We start from the raw sequence: 19,988 nt of genomic DNA on the forward strand, positions 1-19,988 counted from the left end.
GATGTATGTTTCTTTCAGATCAGAGAAAGTGAGGAGGAATGGGGCGTCCCTCATTCGTTTACATTGTTCGGACAGCGCCAGTCTGTGGTAGTCGCAGCCAGGTACTCACAAACACACACATACACAACAGACTTTATATTTAAAACAAGCTAAAATTAAAGGAAAACAAATTCATCATTAGAAAATGAAGCTCTGAGCTTCTAAGAATAAAACATTTTTAAACGAATGCAGGTCAGCCTCATTAAAGCTGTTTCTTTGTGAGACTTGTGCCAGTTTGATTGTCCTCAAATTTAATTGGACTGTGTGACCTACTTTCCAATCAGTGACTCATTCATGGATCAAAGTTGTAAAACAGACTGTTATTACAGAGTGTTGACACAATTCTAATATATGTGTTGTAGTGATGGGAGTATTTGTCTTCTGTCATCAGCTGTGCTTCAGAGATGGAGCGATGGGTGGAGGACATCAGGATGGCCATTGACTTGGCAGAACAGAGCAGCAGTCCAAATGTTGACCTGCTTTCCACCAGTCCATCTGACAACAGTATGGTTTCTACTGCTAGTTACTGGCTGTTTTTAAACCTTTACACTCCTGCTTGTAGATTGTGAGGATATTTTCTCTCTCTGACCAGACGGGCAGCGGCTGTCAGCAGCATGACAAATCTCAGTGAATTGCCCTCCATATTCTTTCATCATATTTTTAATGTCACCTGATAAATGCAGGGCCAGCCTTCTTTTTTTGTCCTTCAAACACTTGCCACTGCATTTCACAAAAGTCTCCACCTGCTGACCTTTAGTTAGACGTTAGACATGCCCTTTGCATTTCAGTTTAAAAGTATTGCCTTACAAGTAACAACAAAAGGGTGTCCCTCTTCTTTCTGCAGAGGAATCATTATTGAACTATTTCAGCTCAGTTCTTTGTTGTGCATTTGAGGAGCTGCTGTGTTTGAGCTCATGGTAACAGCTCTTGAACTGTGCAATATTACCAACCGTCTGGTCACGTCTCGCTGCAAGCATTAAAAGCATGAAGCATAAGCCAGTCACGTGGAGTTCAACGGTTTAGGATGTGGAAAAGCTTGTTTCTGAGGTAATGCGATCCTGTTTTTCCGTCAGCTGCAGCTCTGACCATGTGCACATTTGCATTAGTGATGTTAAAAGTTTTTGTCTGTTAACAGAGCTATATGTATTCCTGTATTTATTGGCTAGCTTTTAGCTTATACGTAAACAATATTCCAATCTTACTGAATGACAAAACAGTGCTATAAGCTGCACACTTACTGCTACTTTCCTAAAAGAAACTCTTTTTGTTAAAGCTAAGCTAACTGTAGCTAAAGGTTTCGTATCAGCTGGAACACTTAAGGTGAGGCACAGCAAGCAAAACCTGTTTTTTCATCATCTGGTCAATTCTGAAAATTTTTTTCTTCCCGAACGTGTCTTTTTTTCAGACAACTGGAAAGAAAATGATCAAAAATACACATTTTGGGTGTTTATTTAACTATACTTTGTCAGTGCCTTTGAACCATGTGTGGTATCGTTTGAAAGCTCCGTCTCTCCTGAACCACATGATCTTATTCAAACTTGACAATTCCTTTTGTATCAGCAGCTAAACTTGATTTTTATTCTAAGCTAAAATCTCAAATCTATTAATTTAATTGGATATGTCTGTAAATATGTGTAGAAGTTTTTATTTTTTCTTACACTCACCAAACTTTCCAGTTATGGCCTCCCTGTGTTTTTAAAGTTTCTACCTAAAGTTTTTTATTTTTATATCTCGTTCAGTCTGAGCATGGCAGACATTGAGGTTTGTTCAGTGTTTTCTGATTTATGAAGTAATAAATGCAGAGATTCAAAATCCCCTATATAAAAAGTTGTCAAGAAAATTCAGCAACTTTGATCCAGCGTTCAGATTTTTTTCCCCCTGAAATGTTCACATATTAACGCATCTTTGGCTACATAAAACCAGATTTGCATAATTAAACATAACATTTCAGGAAACACAAAATAATAGTTTCATGGAGACACCCGTTATTTATTGTGCACTATTCACTTGTAGTGTCTCTCCTTAATAAACTGGTGTGCTCAGTACGTTGCTTTCATTGTCCTACAGAGCTCTCAGAGGACGGTGGAGCAGAGCAGGAATCAGAGGATGAACTCTGCGGCTCACGCTCATCTCTTGAGCGTCAGGGTCACCGTGGTAACACCACCGTGCACGTCTGTTGGCATCGCAACACAAGCGTGTCCATGGTGGACTTCAGCATTGCCGTGGAGGTACTGCTTGTGTTTATTTCTTAGTCATTTTCTCTCCACACGTCTGTGTTTAGCTCCGTTGGTTCTGTCTTCATCTCATCTGTTGACTCCATCGTTCATCTTTACCTCCATTTATTCATCTGCTCCCACTCACATTAGTAGCAGGCAAGTCTTGATGAGGCCCATTAGCAATCTTGAGGGGCTCTCGCCTCTTCCTTTGCAGAGCATGTAGCCTGTCTTTTAGCTACACCTGCTGGAGTAAAGCAGTACTGCAGCAGCTAAGTACCCATTAACCTGTGCAGGGAGATTTTCCAGACTTTTCACTGGGAATATATGATGCAAATTTGAATATATTATGATATATAATCATTCTGGAAGTTATTATAAGTGCAGGTGGAGGATAATAGCTTTTTCTTTTCCTTTAACATAAAAACGGTGGCCTGGTTGTATTAAGCTGTGTGGTCTTTATTCCTATTTTTGCCTCGTGTTTGCAGAACCAGCTCTCAGGTAACCTGCTGAGGAAGTTTAAGAACAGCAACGGCTGGCAGAAACTCTGGGTGGTCTTCACCAACTTCAGCCTCTTCTTCTACAAGTCATATCAGGTTAGATTTAGATGCATGTGCAGAAATTTCAGAATGCAGCTGCTACATGTCCTTAATAAACAAAGATTATATGTCTGCGTGCAGGATGAATATCCTCTAGCCAGCCTCCCACTGCTGGGCTACTCGGTCACCGTCCCCTTGGAGTCTGAGAATATTCACAAAGATTACGTCTTCAAACTCCAGTTTAAATCCCACGTGTATTACTTCAGATCAGAGAGCGAGTACACCTTTGAACGGTGGGTATTCACTGCAGTTAGTCTTCAATTTTCATTCTAAGTGTAATAAATAACAGATTAATGCCAGACGTCCAATGCCAAATACCAGCATTTGTTCTAATTTCTCATGCAGCTATATTTAATTAAAGCCAACTTCCTTCCTAATTAAACCCATTTACTTTCCAAACTAAGAGACCTTGGCAGCATAATGGGCTGTAAAACTCACCAAGTATGTGCTTGGGCTGATTTTAGCTGAAAATATGCTTTTTTTCAGGTGGATGGAGGTGATCCGCAGTGCAACCTGCTCCACCAGCCGTTCCCTGTCAAGCACAAAGAAAGATCTTTATTGATTAATCCACTTTCCTCTTCGTTTTTACTCATCTGGGTGAAGATCTGTAATTGGGGGCTGCAGAAATATCAGAAAGGACTCACATTAAAGGCTCAGAATCATGTTGCAAGTTGCAGCGGCTCAAATAATCATGAATTAATTCTGAATTCACACTTTTCACACTCAAAGGTCCTTTCACTTCACGTCCCGTGTCCGTCTTGTTACACTTTCTGCACAACTTGTGTCTGAATTGAACTTTTTCTGCGCCAAACTGGAAGTTGCTGGCAGCTGATGCTACTTTTGATTTAATGTCGGCCTTATTTACAGCTGCTCACACGCACAGCAACTTGGTTTACTGTTATAGGATCTTGTGTTTTCATTATATTGCTCTTGAGATTTCTAGTATCCTATATGACGTTTCTGAAAATGGCCTAAAGCAGATTTAAGAAACTTTGTTGAAAGTTGTGTGCATGAGAACACCCTGCATCAGTATATAAAATATATATAAATATATGAAATTTGAAGACTAAATTGTGAAGCCAGTTTGGATACAATTAGAAAAATAATTTTCCTTTTTGTAAGGCGCCTTTTTGTACAGTATTTTGATACACTGTGAAATGTTCTTCTTGTTTTCTTTTTAATTTTAGTCTTGTTTGAGAGGACAAGCTTCCCAAGCCGACAGAGATTTTGATGGTTGACTGCCACTTACTCTCAATTTTCAGTGTTTCTTTAGCTTTTTTGGATTTTTCAGTTTGAAATAAGGATGGAAAACGATATTGTTGGTTTGAAAAATAAATTGGACCAATCAGAAAATTGTCCTGCCTTTTTTTATTTCATTGTCATGGTTACAAAAACCCTTAAGAGGATTAGGGACACCACATTGCACTTTGAGGTAAAGTTGGTCCATTTACAGGAAAGATGAAATCCGGTTAGCCTTCTGTCCTGCAGTGTATCTGCACCATATTAACACAGATGGATGTAAATGAAAAGCTTTGTGCGGTCGATCCTTATCAAGTAAATCAGGCAAATTCCAGAGAAATTCAACAGCAGTACCACAGACGTGGGAAACTTCCACTATCTTTTAATTTCACAGAAACAACTGTTTTATCTAAAGACACAACAGCAGTTCTCTTTGTTTGTTTGCCAAGAAATTATAAAAAAAAAAGAATCAGTGATATTGTTAAAAACTTACAAGCTAGAAAAGCAGTCCAGTGAATTGAGTTGAGCTATTTTTTACTCTCTGCCACAGAGGCTGAATTTCCTGAAGCGAGTTGCTTAGTTAAGCCGGAGTTAACTTAAAGAACATTTCTAGTGCTAATGAGAAACCATGTAAGACATGCGGAAGATTAACCATTGCCCTTGGAAAATATTCACAGTGGAACATCTCTCAATGTGAGGTGTTTCATTAAAAACCTGTAAATAATTACATCTCACCACTTAGTGATTAAATCACAACTCGCAGAACCTTTTTAATTCATGGCCCGCTTCTCCTCTCCAATTTATAAAGTTAATAGGAGTTTGCAAAGTCATAAAACTGTGCTCCAAATACTAATCTTTGCCAGCCTCACCAATCATTCACTATTCACTGAAACGGGTTAAAATTGGTCTTGATCTTCATTTGCACCGTTATAGCAGAATGTTTAATCCATTTATCTTAAATAAAGGAGGAAAAATGTTATATTATGATATTTAACTTTAAAGTCAAGCTTTAAAAGAATCAGATATTTGGAGATGAGCTTCAGGAATGTTTTCTTGTTCCTGGGTTTGGGCTGTTTTTAAAAATAAATTTCATACTACAGTATTTACTCCAACGTTGAGACTTCCTGGTTTGTTCTGAATAGTCTTTTAAGTGATTCAAAATCATAACAATAGGTTAAAATCCATCTTAACTATATTCTACTCTCTTTTCTGCCTCTAGAAGAATTTATTTGTCTTAATTCTTAATGTTTCCTGATGTGAAGACCTTATAGTGTGACTACGTGAAACAATGAGGGTATTAGTGTGCTCTCCACAATAAATGGAGGCTCATTTGCACAGAGGTACAAGTCAGGTGATCACTTTTTTATGTCAGTGCAGCAAGCTTCATCAGTCTCGAGCTTCTCTGGTCACATAATTGAGGCCATGATCTCCGTACGAGTCGTAGCTCTCATAGCTGGGCAGCGTGGGCCACTCAGACTGGTAGGTTGTGGTGCTGTACATAAAAGCCTCTGCGATGCTTCCTGGCGACGGCTTCTCCTCTCCGTCCGTCTTTCCCATCCACTCCTTCACCTCCAGTTCGACCATAGTCCGCTGGTACATGGTGGGGACGCTCTCAAAGTCGTCCAGGAATTTCAGCATCTGGTCGTCCACTTTGTAGATCTCCCCATGGACTCTGTGGCCCTGTCCGGGGAGGTTGAGGAGAAAAGGGATGTTGAACTTGCCAGCAATCACTAACGGGTATTTCTGGGTGGTGAATGCAGAGGCCAGGAACTCTGCTTTTCCATTTCTGCTTTCAAACAGTCGAGAGTAGTTGGGCTGCCCCTTCTTCAAGGTGCCATAAACAAAGACCCGAGCCATGAGGAAGGTAAACACCTGGGAAACGGAAAAGAACATTTTTATCTCTGTAGATTGGCTGCTATGTGCTGGTTTAGTGGCAGCAAGCCTGAGTAGTGTGCTGTTTTATGGTTTCTGTAGTGTTTTGTACATTTTTTCCTGTGGTTTTTTTTTTATGTTCCCCTCATGTACAATGCGTACTGCCTCTGATGGAGCAGTGTACACAGTGTTGGAGCTGGCGAGGCTGGGACACGATCTAAAACATCAAATTCCAACTGCACTGAGGAGGCCATTCTGTGGATGTAGAGCTGGAGTTAAGAAAGAGGCTAAGATGAGAAATAAGTAGTGGAAGTACGAGCCTTTTCTGCCCTGCATTCTTATGGGAAATGTCAGCTCGCTCCTGAACAAGTGTAATGAACCAGAGATGCTTGAGGAACCAACGGCTGAACAACACCACACTGGACCAGATCTTTCAGGAAGAGGTCACCAGAGGCCAGGGATGCACTGAGAGACTGTGATGTACTGCTGGGGGATGGACAGGAGTGTCGACACCATCACAGACTACATCCATTTCTGTAGGGACACTGTGATTCTGGCTAGGTTTGTACGGTGCTATACTAACAATAAACCGACGCTCACCAGTGACATGAAGGGCCTCCTGAACCAGAAGAAGATGGCAATGCAGGAAGGAGATGAGGAAATGCAGAGCGGGTAACAAAAGCTTATAAAGACTTAGAGGCACACTAAGGTCGAGTACAGGAGAAAGGTAGAAAGACAGCTGGAGAACAAAGACATTATGGAGTTGTGGAGAGGAATGAACTGTCAGTCTGTGGAAGAAGATGCAGACAAAGCCAACACAACTCCATTTCTCGAGATATGTTGGTTTTACTGTTTTATAACGTATCTCTTTGACATGAAGGTACGCCATTTCTACATTTTTATGGTCTTGTATTGTACTTTGTATTAATAACAGCTCAATGATGAATCCTCTTTCAGTCACGGTTAGGCGGATGAGACGTGACGCTTTTTTTTTTACTATGTTACGGTACTTTAATGTCACCCAGAACTGCCACGCAAATAAAAAGGGGTCCTTCTCACGTTATAACGTGATAGTTTATTGTAAAAACGTAAAACGTAGCACGTGACAGGTTTTTTGGTGGGGGCGGGCGGGCGACAGCTCTACGCTTCCGTAGTTGATTGACAAACAGTAACAAAACCATATTTAAACACCACACAGTAGCTATTCTAGCTACCAGCCATACGGTTTATGTCAATGGCGAACATTTTCTACAAATTAATGCAAATGAATGTAGTGGTCTTACCTTGTATGAGGGAGAAATGTTGTCACCTGTGTACCGGCCGCCCGGACATATGACGCATGCGCAGAAGGTATTAGGCCCGAAACAAGATGGCGCTAAAGAGGCGGAGATGATGACAGTTTAAAGCAAGTTTATTCGGATAGCACATTTCAAGTACGAGACAACTTAGTACTTTACATAAAACATAAAAAAAAACATTAAAAGTATTACATTAAAAGCAAAGTGCAAAAGAAACCTTAAAAAGTACATTAAAATAGAAGAATGAAAACAAACCAAAAATGATAAAACAAACTACATAGAAGTACACAACAGAACACATGCAGTACATGCATGCATGTATGAATACATACATACATGTATCATATCATATGAGATGTAAATAATAAACATCACCTTTGTTTTTGTTAAAAATAACAGCATCATAGCAAGCAGAATGGTGGTCTGCTGCTGTGTTGTGCTAAACCAAATTGCTTTGCCAAGAGGAGCTTTTTGGATATAAGGCCCCTCATCATCACTGCTAATGTAAGAAACAGTAGAAGAAGCCTAGTTCAGCTGGAAACTGTGTATCAGAGCATTATAATGATTAAATCAGAATAAAATAAATGCTTGTTATTTTATGTGTTTCAAATATTTACTGTTGCTCTATAATAAAGAAGACAGCCAATATAGAAAACAGAATAAACATAATGAAATAATATGTATTCTTAAATGTACTTTGAATATTCCCACCACTAATTAGGCATTTGTTTTAAAAGCAGAGTTGTACATAAAGGTAGCTAAACATTTTTTTCTGTGTTTAGCCATCTATCATTTACACAGTTGGCTCCATTAAAATCCACTTAACATAAAAGAAATAATAGATGGCAAGACAATTTGAATATTTTCACAGCAGAGGAGGACATTAAAAAGAAAGAATTGTATTAACAGTCATTTATGAGGATCAGCACCTCTTGGCGCCAGAAACAGTTGCCGCTGTCCTCTGAGTAACCACACTGGATCATAGCAAACAAATAAAGATTATTGCTGCAGCATTAATGGTGCCGCAGACTAACCTCATAAAGATAAAGCTGAAGTTGTCTCAAGGGGAGATAATGTTGCTCTTGCCGACTCTTTTTAAGACGGTTCCTTGATATGATTGTACCCCTGTGACTCACTGGTGAAGGTTTGTTGTTGCTGAGATGATTTGGGACTGTATCTTATAAAACCCAGGCCAAGGAAGCTAGACAGATCCAATAAAGTTCCACTTTTGCAGAATGAAGGAAGTCTGGTGATGAAATCAGGAATGATTTGCCATTTCTTTCAAGCTGGCTATAACTTAGTCTGACTTTTAGTCTTTTTCTATCAGCTAGACTTGGTTCATTTTAGTACACAGGATAGTATCATAATCCAATAAAGAAATATAATTCTACATAAAAAGTATATTAAGAAAAGTTGGACATGCACATGGTCTGTGCATGCCAGTTATAGACAGTGTCTCATATACTTTCATTTGATCTTCTCAGTTTCAGTGGCAGTTCTAAAAGCTCCAAGAGACAGAACTAGTCCATGCTCTGATTTTCTTTCAAATTTAGCCCCCCCCCCCCCCCCCCCCCCCCTATTTTTTTTTTTTTTCTTTTTGATTAACTCTAATATTTAGGTGACATCTGGCCCATAACACAGAGGCCATGGCCCGAATAAAGCCCTGGCTCGCGACTTTTGGGCAAAGTCTAGCCTACATTAATGTTTTATTCATTTGTTATTATAAATATTCTACTGAATGCTCTCCAAGTGATAAACACAATAAATAAACTTAAAATCCTATTATTAACATGAGCATAAACACGTAATCCATGTTTCTTACGTGTTCGTGTCTAGCTTTACTCTAGTAGATTACACCTGTAGTTTCTCTGTTTCCCTCAAGAGTCGGTCTTTCCCTCGAGCTCCCATCGACCAGAGCCCTCGATATACTTAGAGTTGCGACATCCGTTGAGTTCGCATTGGCGATGACCGCAGTCTGATCGAGAAGGTCTGATCTGATGTTTGGAGCTATTGAACGTTTCCAGAAACCCGGAAGTGCGCCGCCATTTTTGTACACGGGAGTCACGGGGAGAGTGTCGCAACTCTGAGTATATCGAGGGCTCTGCCGTCGGCGTACTGGGAGCGTGCTGTGTTGACTACGGGACGTGACGCAAGCACGTCCGCAGCCTAGCAGCAGAAAAGACGGCGTAAACAAAGCAGGCAGCTAAAAGTCAGCTAATGCAAAGTGAACGATGTGTCGTGAGTAAAATACTTAATGGGGGTTTACTGGGTTGTATATGAACACCTGTTATTGGCGGGTACAACTCTTGTTCCTACGTGAAAGGACTCGCTCGTGCGCCGTGATTGACACAAACGAGTTGACAAGATACCGTTATTGCTAGCTACATTAGCTTGAGCTAAACTTAAGTAACGGGATTTTGTCGTTAAGGAAACATTTGTTTACTAAGTCAGTGTTAACCGATACGGTTTAGCGACTGTCCCTTAATTCATTGACGTTCGTTTGGTCGGGCGTTGTAAAAGCTGTTAGCATAGACATTGTTAGGAGTTCGTCATGTAGGAATTTTTATTAGGAATCGCTGAGCTGGTTAAACACGGCTGGCTAGTGGAGGAACTCCTGGGTAGATGACCACTTGTTTGCAGTCATCTGGAGTGCGATGTTCAGTCTGATGGCGAATTGCTGCAACTGGCTGAAACGCTGGCGAGAGCCTGCAAGGTGAGTGAAATCATAAAACGGTTCCAAAACTTGAAAATAGTCTATATTGAACACTGTGGCTTCCAACACCACAGGGCGTTGTGATAATGGAGAAATATTAAAATCTGATGGCATATTTTGGCCATGTATTTATCATTTACAGATAATGTTAGAGCTGGTATTGTGATTTTATTAATTGACATCTTTGTAGTATTTATTGACTTTGTATTTTGGCATCATGACCAGAGCATCTGTGTTTTTGGGCTGTTAATCAAACATTGATATAATTGACAATGATTCGAGAAAAATTAAGCAGAGTTTAAGCCAATTTAAGATAACCAACTTGCGGTTGATTATTTGCTATGGTATTTGACTTTATTTTCTGAAATGAACATTATATGCTGCTAATTTATTCTGTTAAGTGTTATTTTTAATTAATAAATCTAGTCCACAATCTACAATGATGTTATTGTTCTTATTAATTGTAGAAATAAATTGACGCATTTTTATTTGTGAACAGCTGCACTGCAAACACATTTCAGAATAGATTTGTGAGAGCAAGCAGCGGATACAAATAAAATATAAAGAGGTTAAATAATAGTACTTCTGACTTAATTTCTGCTGTTTTTTTCTGCTCCTTTGTTGTTATCATCAGCCATTTGTTGTTTATTTATCAGACAGAAAAGAAAGCAAAAACAATAGTGTGAAATCAGCTGCTCTGGCTCAATATAATCTCACTAAAGCATTTTATGTTTTAAATAGTAACGTTCCTTTTGGGGCGGTCTATAATGAGAAGTGGTTTGTGACTGGGTGCAAAACACATGAGACTTGAGTGTGTAAACCAGCCAGACCAGCACAAAATGATCAACAGAGCTTATCTCACGTGGTACCTGTGTGAGGCATCTGATCCTTTGGACTTAGTCAGAAATCCTCACCTAATCCTGCAGCCAGGTCAGTTCAGTAGGTCCCTTCCATTTGACCTGTTGGTGTTGGTGGTTTGCAGCCGCAGCCACGGAGCGTTATGGGTTAGCGGGCAGAGGCTTGTCTTTTGGAGGTGTACCGTGTAAGGCTGCTCTGATGAAGGCCACTTGGCTCCAGAGGACAGTTGGATGGATTGTACGGTTGATGTCTTTTAGGCGCAAGTGTCAAAGTTAAGTATGCAGCTAGGAGACAAAGACTGAGTGTTTATGTGTACACTAGAGCTCTATCTGTTTGTTTACTCACTAGATGCCACCTTTTTGTTTTTATTTTTGCCTACTGTTTGTTTCATGGACTAAAGATCAACAAGGTTTCTGTTACGATGAGAGGAAAAGGCACTGCCTGAAAAAAGGGATGCAGATTGCAACATATCCCGCTGGTCTTAAACGTGGTTGTAGATTGTAATAGCAGCTATATTTTACATTTGAAATTATCATAATTTTTCATATTTTTGACTGATGCATTTGGCTGAATGCAGTCATATAAAACAGCAACAATCCCCTTTTTTTAAGCAAATTTTTGGAGCAAATTTTACTTTGCATTCAGAAAAGTTTTTGGAAAAAGTATTTAAATTTCCATCCAAATAATAAGATTTTAGACTGAGTCGCCGGCCGGCATCTTACCATGTTGCTGGCTTGGTGTGGGCTGTATCTGCTTTTTTTGCTTGTGGTCACTATAAAAATGCTTTAAATGTTCATAGCAGCTAACACCACGACATGGAGCTGTTTTATGACACACACACAAAAAAAGGATTTAAAAGTAAAAAAAAAATCTTTGTTTTATTTATCTATTTTGAAATATATGTACAATGGCACATTTAATAGAGAGCAGAAGACGGAAAGATCTGTTTGCCCCCTTTTTATTCAGCCAAAAGTTTTTAATAGTACAGGTAAACAAACTGGAGCTAAAAGGCCTTGTCATTATGTGTTTTATTTGTGGTACTTCATCAAGTCAGTTTTGGTGACGCCCTCTTTCCATGCTGCATGTCTGATTGAGTTGGTCATTGAGATTATTAACTGGCTTATCTGTGCCCTAAAATGCGTCATGAGAGCTAATGCCACTTGGTCATGTCTTCATTTCTTCCTATTTTGTCCTACAGAAAAGTGACCCTGGTGATGGTAGGCCTTGATAATGCAGGGAAGACGGCAACAGTGAGAGGAATCCAGGGAGGTAAGGATCCTCTATGAGTTAATAATGATTTGCCAGTTTGTCATATTTACTCTGTTTATTGCTTGTCTTCCTCTTCTGTTTCGTTGTTCTTCTAAATATTTGAAATCACATTTGAATACTTGCAGTGATGCATTGCAGATTTAATATTTAATCATAATTAATATGATTTGAAGTAAGAGCTGTGTTACAGAAGTTTTCTCTTTCTTTCTGGCAGACAATCCCCAGGATGTTGCTCCCACTGTGGGCTTTTCCAAAGTTGACTTGAAGCAGGGCAAGTTTGAGGTGACCATCTTTGACCTCGGTGGTGGGAAGAGAATCCGGGGCATTTGGAAAAACTATTACTCGGAGTCACACGGCGTGGTGTTCGTGGTGGACTCAAGCGATGTCCAGCGGATCCAGGAGACGCGAGAGACCATGGCGGAGGTTCTCCAGCACCCGCGCATTGCTGGGAAGCCCGTGCTAGTGTGAGTGTAAAAACAGAACGACTACTGAAAGCTTTTTAGAAAACTGAGATGCTGCTCTGCTGAAATGTACGTAGTCCAGTGTTGGGTGCTTGCACTGCATGTTGATTCCTGGAGGCATCAGTTTAATCTGTAATCAGGACACAAACACAGGCTGGGGAGCTGAGAATTTAGAGAAGACGTTTTGGTATGCAAAGTGTTCTAATCAGCAATCAGCACAGGCACATTTCCATAAGATTTCCAGGCAAGTAACTATACACATCATCCTGGTAACTGTCTTTGGAATGACTTCTATTCTGTCTTCCCTGACTGGTTGCAAAAATTCTTAGTTTTCTCTTTTTTTTTTTTTTCCTCTTATCAGGCTTGCCAACAAGCAAGACCAGGAGGGAGCGCTAGCTGAAGCAGACATCATTGAGAACTTGTCATTAGAGAAGCTTGTTAATGAGAACAAGTGTCTCTGTCAGATTGTAAGTGTTTCTGCACCTGTTGTGAAGCCACATCTGAACGTAAATAAAGGCATGTTTTGGCTATGTATATAAATAAAGTTGGACTTGGTTTAACTGAGAAAAATTTCTTCCTATTAGCTTGAAGTTTGCTTCCAATTAAATATAACAATCTGCTCTGAATACGTTCCTCCTGCAGGAACCGTGCTCTGCCGTTTTAGGCTATGGAAAAAAAGTCGACAAGTCCATCAAGAAGGGCCTGAGCTGGCTACTCAACAACATTGCCAAAGACTATGAGGCTATTACTGAGCGCGTGCAGAAGGACACAGCCGAGCAGCGCGCTTTAGAGGAGCAGGACAAGAAAGAGAGGGCAGAGAGGGTACGGCGGATACGAGAGGAGAGGTGAGGCTATGAGGCAAAGATGGAGGATAGAAGAAGATCCCAGGGATCGATCTATACCCAAATAAAAGAAGCAGTAGGTCAACATTTTTCCTGTCCACAGAGAACGTCAAGAGCGCGAGGAAGCAGAGCGAGAAGGCAGATCGATTCAAGAGGAGGAGCCCAACGACGACAACATCCAGAGCCCCTTCCAGCCCATAGGAACTGTGATTTCTAAGGTGCATAGCCATGTGTACGCAGCATGTGGTGCACTGTTTATTACGGAGAGCTTTGAGTTGGTGCTGAAGCTGAAGAATGATATTTTTTCATGTTGTTTCCAGAATGAAGACAAAGAAAAGCTGCAGGAGGGCAGGCCTAACAGCCCGAAGGGTGGGGCGGACACAGAAGAAGAGGAATACGAAGACAATGGTGAAGAGCCAGATGACACGAGACAAACAGCAGAAAACACTAGTTCAGGTGAGTCTTTTTATAGAGAGAAACTCAACACATTAATGAAAGGATTACATCAAAATAAGAGGAAAGGAAACTTATTTCTTCAGCCATTTATTGCAGCTGTAACATATGATCCTTTATCAGCTCACGTCTGAGTTGCTCTTGTATTTTTGCCCAAACAGGTGAGCAAAGCAAAAAGAAGACAAGTAAGCTCCACCTGAAGAGAAAACACAGGGTGGACCCTCTGAGGACGGAGGACGGGCCGGCAGAGAGCCCCACCCCTCCACCTCCTCCAGGTCAGTGTGTTCCTCATAACAAGGCCTCATCATGTGGTGGAAAGGCTGCACCTGTCTCCTGAAATCAATAACTAAAAGTACGTTTGAGACGCAGCCCTGTTTTCTAGCCTCTCTCAGTGTACCGGCTCTGTTCAGCGGTTCATTGAACAGTCAGCTTAATTTAACTGGTTACTCTTGGCTTTAAGCCGTAGCCAGCCTCCACATTAAGTTTAGGTACCAACATAGATGAAATTAAACCAGATTAATGCAAGCTTCAGCGTGGAATTGAAGAAAGATTACATTTTCTTTCTCAAGGAAAGTAGAGTACAACTTTGTTTTATTACACTGTAAAATTCTTTTTAATATAGTGCTTCAGAGTACAGTACTGTATCCTAGTTTCTGCTGCCTATATTGTCCAGTTTGTTTTGTGATTTGGTGTATTTTTATTTATTTTTTGCTAATCCTTCTTAGTAACTTCAGATTCTCCAACAGTCAGATCATCATCAGCTGGTATGGAGACGGAGCCTGAGCATGTCTGTGTTTCTCTAAATCTTCCACATTTATCCTCATCGGTTCTTTTGCTGTGTTTTTTTCTAGTGGGATGGGCCACACCTAAAGTCTCTAGACTGCCTAAACTAGAGCCACTTGGGGACTCTAAACATTCTGGTAAAGCTGCCTGCAGAATCCAGTTGTGCTCACTGTTAACCACAAGTTAAAGTCCCTCATCAGCATCTGCATCAGCTCCTGTGTCTCACTAACTGTCCGTGTATGGATGAACTCACTCTGTAACTGTTAATGCAGAGTGTCCGTGTTTCCTCCACGCTTCCACACACTGGACTGAATTTTCATGCGTCTCTTCTTTTGTAGATTTATCATATATTACAGCTGCTCTAGTGATGGTAGCAGCACTACATTTGTTTCTCCTGGCAGCAGGTTTGCTGGAGTGTTTCCCAGCGATGCTGGTACATCTCTGTGTGGAGTTGCAGGGGAAACACTGACCTCTGTCTGCCTTAAGATGTGTGCTGACTGTTAATTAGTATCAGACTCATCCTCTTCTTTTCCTCCTGCATCTCACCAGGCATGTGCTTGAATGTGTGTGTATCCCTCCTGGTTGCAGACATCTTAATCAGCTCAAATGCCTGTTTGTGTATTCATGCTCTTTTTTCCCTCCAGTCTACACATCTTAACAACATCTGTGCAGCTTCTCTAATTTGCTGCCACCATCTTGAATCTAAGATAGCGCATTAATGGACAGTTTCTATTTTTTTCAGGACTCATTGGATGTCGTTCATTAACGTAGCCAAACCTTTTCTCCTCCTCTCCCTTCTACAGAGATTTACAAGAAGCCTCTCCCACCGCTGGCGAATAGGCCTCGGCCTAACGGCGACGCTCACGATGTCATTGTTTAAACCCTCTTTTACTGATCGAGGTTGGTTTCCTGACCAATCACGGCTCTCTCTCCTTTGCTTTCTGTCTCAAGCGAGTGGTGTGTAGACAACCAAACTAAACGGCTGTCCGCCAGCGCTGAAGTTCAGAGGACAAAGTAGCGACAAGACGTCCTGCTCAGAAGTCGTGATTTCACAGACTGGCATGATTGAATGTGAACTGCTTAAACTCTCGGACAGGTTCCGTCATCACTCAACAAAAAGCACTTTTAGTGCTGAACCTTTGTGTTTTTATTCATAATATCAGTATTACAAAGTTTGGACTACATGCGCCCAACTTAAATACTTAATTGACAAAGAATGTAAATAATATATATGTGTCTGTTACTGAAAACATTTTTTATTTGTATCAGATCGCCATAAAAAAAAAATCATAATGTGTCTGACTTTTTTTTTTCTTTTTGTACTTTGAGATTCAGTGCAGCCATGTTAGTGGTCTTATGAGGCTTTGCACAACACAGTGCTTGATTTGACCCTTTTAAAGTAAACATTCAGCATTTTTTATTTGTCTTCAGATTAAACTAATGAGTACTACACTACAGTACACTGAAAGTGTAAAGTACATTACGGTTGCCAATCATCGGTTTGTGCTGAAACACTAAAATTGTCATGACAAGAAAAATGCAAATCGGTTCATTTTAGTCTCCAACCAGCATCAATTTATAGGATTTTGGGTGAATTTGGGCTACAGATTTTTACACATTCTGCTGTTTACACTAAGCATTTGTTTTTAAAAGTGATATTTCCAGATGTGCGCCCATTTTATATTATATAGCTATAACTGCGTCTCAGACAAACCTGTTTCTGTACATGTTTCAGTAGTTTGCAGGTGGAGTAAAGGGAAATATTCCCACTGTGAAGAGCCAGAGAAGAATTAGGTGCAGTTTTTCGTAGCAACTTGAAATATCACTTTAAAACCACAGCACTGTTTTTCAGATCTGTACTGGGACATTTTACTCTTGCTAATGCATAGATGTTGGAAGAATATTTTTTCTACTGTTTGAATTTTATAACAGCACAATTAAAGATGTTTTCAATATGTTGTGGGTCATGAGGATAATTTTGTGTGTTGAGAGTACTCTTCCATCACGGCCAGCTGCAGCTAGGCTGTGACTGTGGGCTGGTTGCTGTGGAGTGTTTGTTGTGTTATTTTTGGCTCCACATGAGCATCATTTGGTTGAGCACCCAGTCTCTGATTAGCATATACACCTGTGTATGTTTGTCACCACTGATATTTATTATGTATTTTTGGTAAAAGCTTCTACACTAAGTGGAATTTCTTTTAATCATATTTACTATAATGAGGCATTTAAACCCTGACACTAGCACGCAGTAGTATCCAGGTTGTTAGAAAAGCCTGCAGGGAAATGAAAAAGGTGGGAGTATCAAAGAAAAGCGTATTTTGAGAGTTATCGACTGCTCCCAGTAGTGTCTGTGTAATCGCTACCTAGCAACAGTAACTAGGCACACCTGTTGGAGCTGAAACCTAACTAGCCTCAGCTTTGTGCATGACCTTTCAAGCACAGCTAGTTTTTCTCAATACATTTAAACTATTTGAAATCTTGCGCAGAACTTGAGCTGCGGATTAAACTGGTAAGGTAAGGCATGGTGTAATAATGCTATCTGGGAAATTAACCTTTGCCATGAAGCTAGAGACGTAGCAGCAGGGAAGCTGTCAGGCACGAGCTACATAAATCTAAAGATTAAGCTTTATGTGCTTTTCCCTTCGGGGATTGCACCTACATAGAACTCATTCTATCCACCACTATTTTATCCTCTTCATTTTTTCAGTTTGACTTAATAAGAATATCATTCTCCAGTGGTGTGAAGTAACGGGTACGCTTTTTGTTAGCAGTCGCCACAGTGAAGTCAGGTACAGGGGTAGTGTGCCCAAAAATGTGTTTTGTTCCAGGTAAGATGCAAAGTGAGATTCACAAAGCAGCTACGCCACAGAGCGTCTTTTAGGTGGAAGACTTTCCCCTCCTGAATCTCCTCAGCTACACATGAAGCAGGTGGTCCTGAACGTATCAGTGTGAGCCATTAGCGCTGTTAGCTGGCCTGTCAGCAGCTCCAGCAGCTCTGGAAAGCTGTGGAGACTCGCTGTAGGTTGTGGCAGCTGCAGGAAGTGCAGCTGGAAGTTGCCTCTGCTACGATTTGAGCTGCTGTCTGTCGACAGATGAGGATCAGCAGGTAAAGAATAAAGTCCGGTGTTACTTTTACACCCTCAGAAGCACAGATCCGTCCCATTGCAGGAATATTTTTTATCAGAAACTGAGAAAGAATAGAAGTCTGAAACTGGCAGATCTACACCACATAAGTTCACAGCCCTTCAAATACGTTGGTGGGCGTGGTTTTCTATGCCTGTAACGTGAGGCCCCGCCTACCTGCATCTGGAGCGAGGGGCTGTGGGTTAAGATTTTCTCTGAAGTAGATGACCTTTGTGTCACAAAAAAACAACCTGGTTTTGCTCTGAAGAGGGTGTTACAAGCCTTTTTTTTTTACACACAAAATCCTGTTTTTAAAATAAAAAAAATATATTAATTTTAACAGTATACGTGATTTTCATCACAGTTAAGTAATACTGTGTTGTTTACAGCTCAAAAAACACATTTTTGGGTGCACTGCCCTTTTTAATGAGTTCTGCCATTGACTGGCGACCTGACCAGGGTAGGCCACAGCTTACTCGCAACCCTGAATTGATGTTAGGAGAATATGATGACGAGTTTAAGTTGTGATTTGTGCACATGTCTAAAGGCTAGAGATGTGACGTTCATGAACGTTCATTTGTGAGCCATTCTTTTTATATACAAATTTTTGACACTGCCTTCATCAAATCAAATCAAATCAAACTTTATTTATAAAACGCTTTTCATGCCATAGGCAACACAAAGTTCTTTATATGATTAAAAACCTAAGAATAAAAACACTCAATGAAATCTTTCACACAGTCATACGCACACACGTATACACACACACACCAAGCCCAATCCCCCCCCCCTTCCAGCTAAAAATGACTGACTTAATGAATAAATAAATGAATAAATAAGTAAATAAGAAGTAGTACATTTGAGTAAAATGAAATAAGATAAATAAAATGTGACATCATAGAAGTCTGATGTCCAACACGCTCCGTTCATGTGAAGCATCTGTGGGCAGAGAGTATTGTTTGGTAAACAAATACTGTGAGTTCTATCCAAAACATTTACTAGAATTTGCACTGACTGCTCAGGTTTATCCTTTTTATCTATATTTTTCCTATAATTACTTAATCTTGTATAGTAGATTTTATATAGGTACATATTTTGATTGTTTGTCATTCTTATATAATGTGAAATTTTGTAAGATATTGTGAGAACGAGCCAGTCTTTTGAATGGCTCTTTGAAAGGAACGGCTCCTCAAGATCCGGCTCCCTTCAAAGAGCCATAAATCCCATCTCTACTAAAGGCTGTTACATACTCTGCAAGCAAGGAAAACTTTTATCTTGTTCTCACATCTGCGAGAACAAAACTGCGGACGTAGTTGGAGACATCTTGCAGTTTGTTCTTGACATCGGCCGAACCGAACTTTCTTCTCGTGGGGCTCCGAGAAACACTTTGTGATTGGTCGGACGCTTGAGGTGGGCGTGGTTAACGCGGATAAGAATTAAGCGAAAAGTCCGCTCCCAACAGTTTTAATGAACAGCTGATCAAGGTGGTGAGAGTACGTAAATATATACAACACGTGGTCTTTAAAGACGCAACTCCGTCCTTCCTTTTCTTCTTTTTTAAAAGTTTCTTTTTAGATATCAACTGACCCGGTCAATTGTTGATTGCACATAAAAATCAGACCCCACTTCACGAAGTACTCGTGAAGTATGAACTGACCGGACCAATAAAAACTTTTTTCTTGTTCTTGCAGCCCTGAGAACAAGTAATTGTGGCGTACGTAACAAGCTTTACTCTGTGTAAAGATACTCATGTTGATTAACCCAACTCAAAGCAGCTGGTTTGGTTATCAGTTTGTCAACACATAATTTTAGCTCAGAGTTTTGAATGAGTTTGTTGAACCCACTTTCTAGAACAAGACTCAGTTCAATGTACTCTACAACTCTTTTACAGGAGTCTGTTATATTTAAAATCTTGCACAGTTCCTTGGGGTGCTGCTGATTTTGTTAGAACATTTTTCTCATGACAAAACAGACCAAAGTCCAATTTTGTTCAGTTAAATCACAAATGGAGGCCTTTTTGTGATTTAACTTATTGTGTAAGTCACTAGCCGCCTTTTTGTGACACAAAACATCCTTTCCTGTCTTGGAAGTTTGCTGGAATGCATTTAGGTCCTTTAACAAAAACATTGGTAACTAAACAAAAAGTACATAAGGAGATTTAAGGGATTAAAATAGAAAATTAAAACGCTTAATCACAAAAAATGAGATTGCCCTTGCAGAATGACT

General features: G+C 40.2%; 3 protein-coding genes across 8 annotated transcripts in view; 2 read left to right on the forward strand and 1 right to left on the reverse strand.

The window, feature by feature from the left end:
• LOC121635148 (FERM, ARHGEF and pleckstrin domain-containing protein 1-like) overlaps nucleotides 1-4,204 on the forward strand; it is a 51,641-nt gene extending 47,437 nt beyond the window's left edge. For all 4 annotated transcript variants that reach the window (XM_041978216.1, XM_041978219.1, XM_041978215.1 and 1 more), the window contains exons 23-28: nucleotides 19-101; nucleotides 431-543; nucleotides 2,107-2,267; nucleotides 2,741-2,848; nucleotides 2,933-3,084; nucleotides 3,338-4,204. In XM_041978216.1, coding sequence (XP_041834150.1) covers nucleotides 19-101; nucleotides 431-543; nucleotides 2,107-2,267; nucleotides 2,741-2,848; nucleotides 2,933-3,084; nucleotides 3,338-3,413 — 693 coding nt within the window. In that variant the 3' untranslated portion in view covers nucleotides 3,414-4,204. The remainder of the gene's footprint in view (nucleotides 1-18; nucleotides 102-430; nucleotides 544-2,106; nucleotides 2,268-2,740; nucleotides 2,849-2,932; nucleotides 3,085-3,337) is intronic.
• Nucleotides 4,205-4,456: 252 nt separating this feature from the next.
• On the reverse strand, nucleotides 4,457-8,745 carry LOC121635151 (gamma-glutamylaminecyclotransferase B-like). 2 transcript variants are annotated; one of them, XM_041978226.1, is made up of 4 exons: nucleotides 8,295-8,745; nucleotides 7,246-7,337; nucleotides 5,474-5,962; nucleotides 4,457-5,397 (listed from the first exon to the last, which is right to left on the reverse strand). In XM_041978226.1, the coding sequence occupies exon 3, from the start codon at nucleotides 5,945-5,947 to the stop codon at nucleotides 5,477-5,479; it is 471 nt and encodes a 156-aa protein (XP_041834160.1). In that variant the 5' UTR covers nucleotides 5,948-5,962; nucleotides 7,246-7,337; nucleotides 8,295-8,745; the 3' UTR covers nucleotides 4,457-5,397; nucleotides 5,474-5,476. The 2 variants fall into 2 exon arrangements, with proteins under 2 accessions (XP_041834160.1, XP_041834159.1); XM_041978225.1 differs by having other exon boundaries at nucleotides 4,457-5,962; nucleotides 8,295-8,743.
• Nucleotides 8,746-9,389: 644 nt separating this feature from the next.
• Nucleotides 9,390-16,594, forward strand: arl13b (ADP-ribosylation factor-like 13b). Of its 2 annotated transcripts, XM_041978223.1 has the most exons (10): nucleotides 9,390-9,973; nucleotides 12,030-12,100; nucleotides 12,315-12,564; nucleotides 12,923-13,028; nucleotides 13,204-13,406; nucleotides 13,507-13,621; nucleotides 13,724-13,859; nucleotides 14,018-14,131; nucleotides 14,708-14,776; nucleotides 15,443-16,594. In XM_041978223.1, the coding sequence occupies exons 1-10, from the start codon at nucleotides 9,915-9,917 to the stop codon at nucleotides 15,517-15,519; spliced, it is 1,200 nt and encodes a 399-aa protein (XP_041834157.1). In that variant the 5' UTR covers nucleotides 9,390-9,914; the 3' UTR covers nucleotides 15,520-16,594. The 2 variants fall into 2 exon arrangements, with proteins under 2 accessions (XP_041834157.1, XP_041834158.1); XM_041978224.1 differs by lacking the exon at nucleotides 14,708-14,776 and having other exon boundaries at nucleotides 9,391-9,973; nucleotides 15,591-16,594.
• Nucleotides 16,595-19,988: the final 3,394 nt, after the last annotated feature.

This window comes from Melanotaenia boesemani, chromosome 24, assembly GCF_017639745.1.
Source record: "Melanotaenia boesemani isolate fMelBoe1 chromosome 24, fMelBoe1.pri, whole genome shotgun sequence".
Classification (NCBI taxonomy): domain Eukaryota; kingdom Metazoa; phylum Chordata; class Actinopteri; order Atheriniformes; family Melanotaeniidae; genus Melanotaenia; species Melanotaenia boesemani.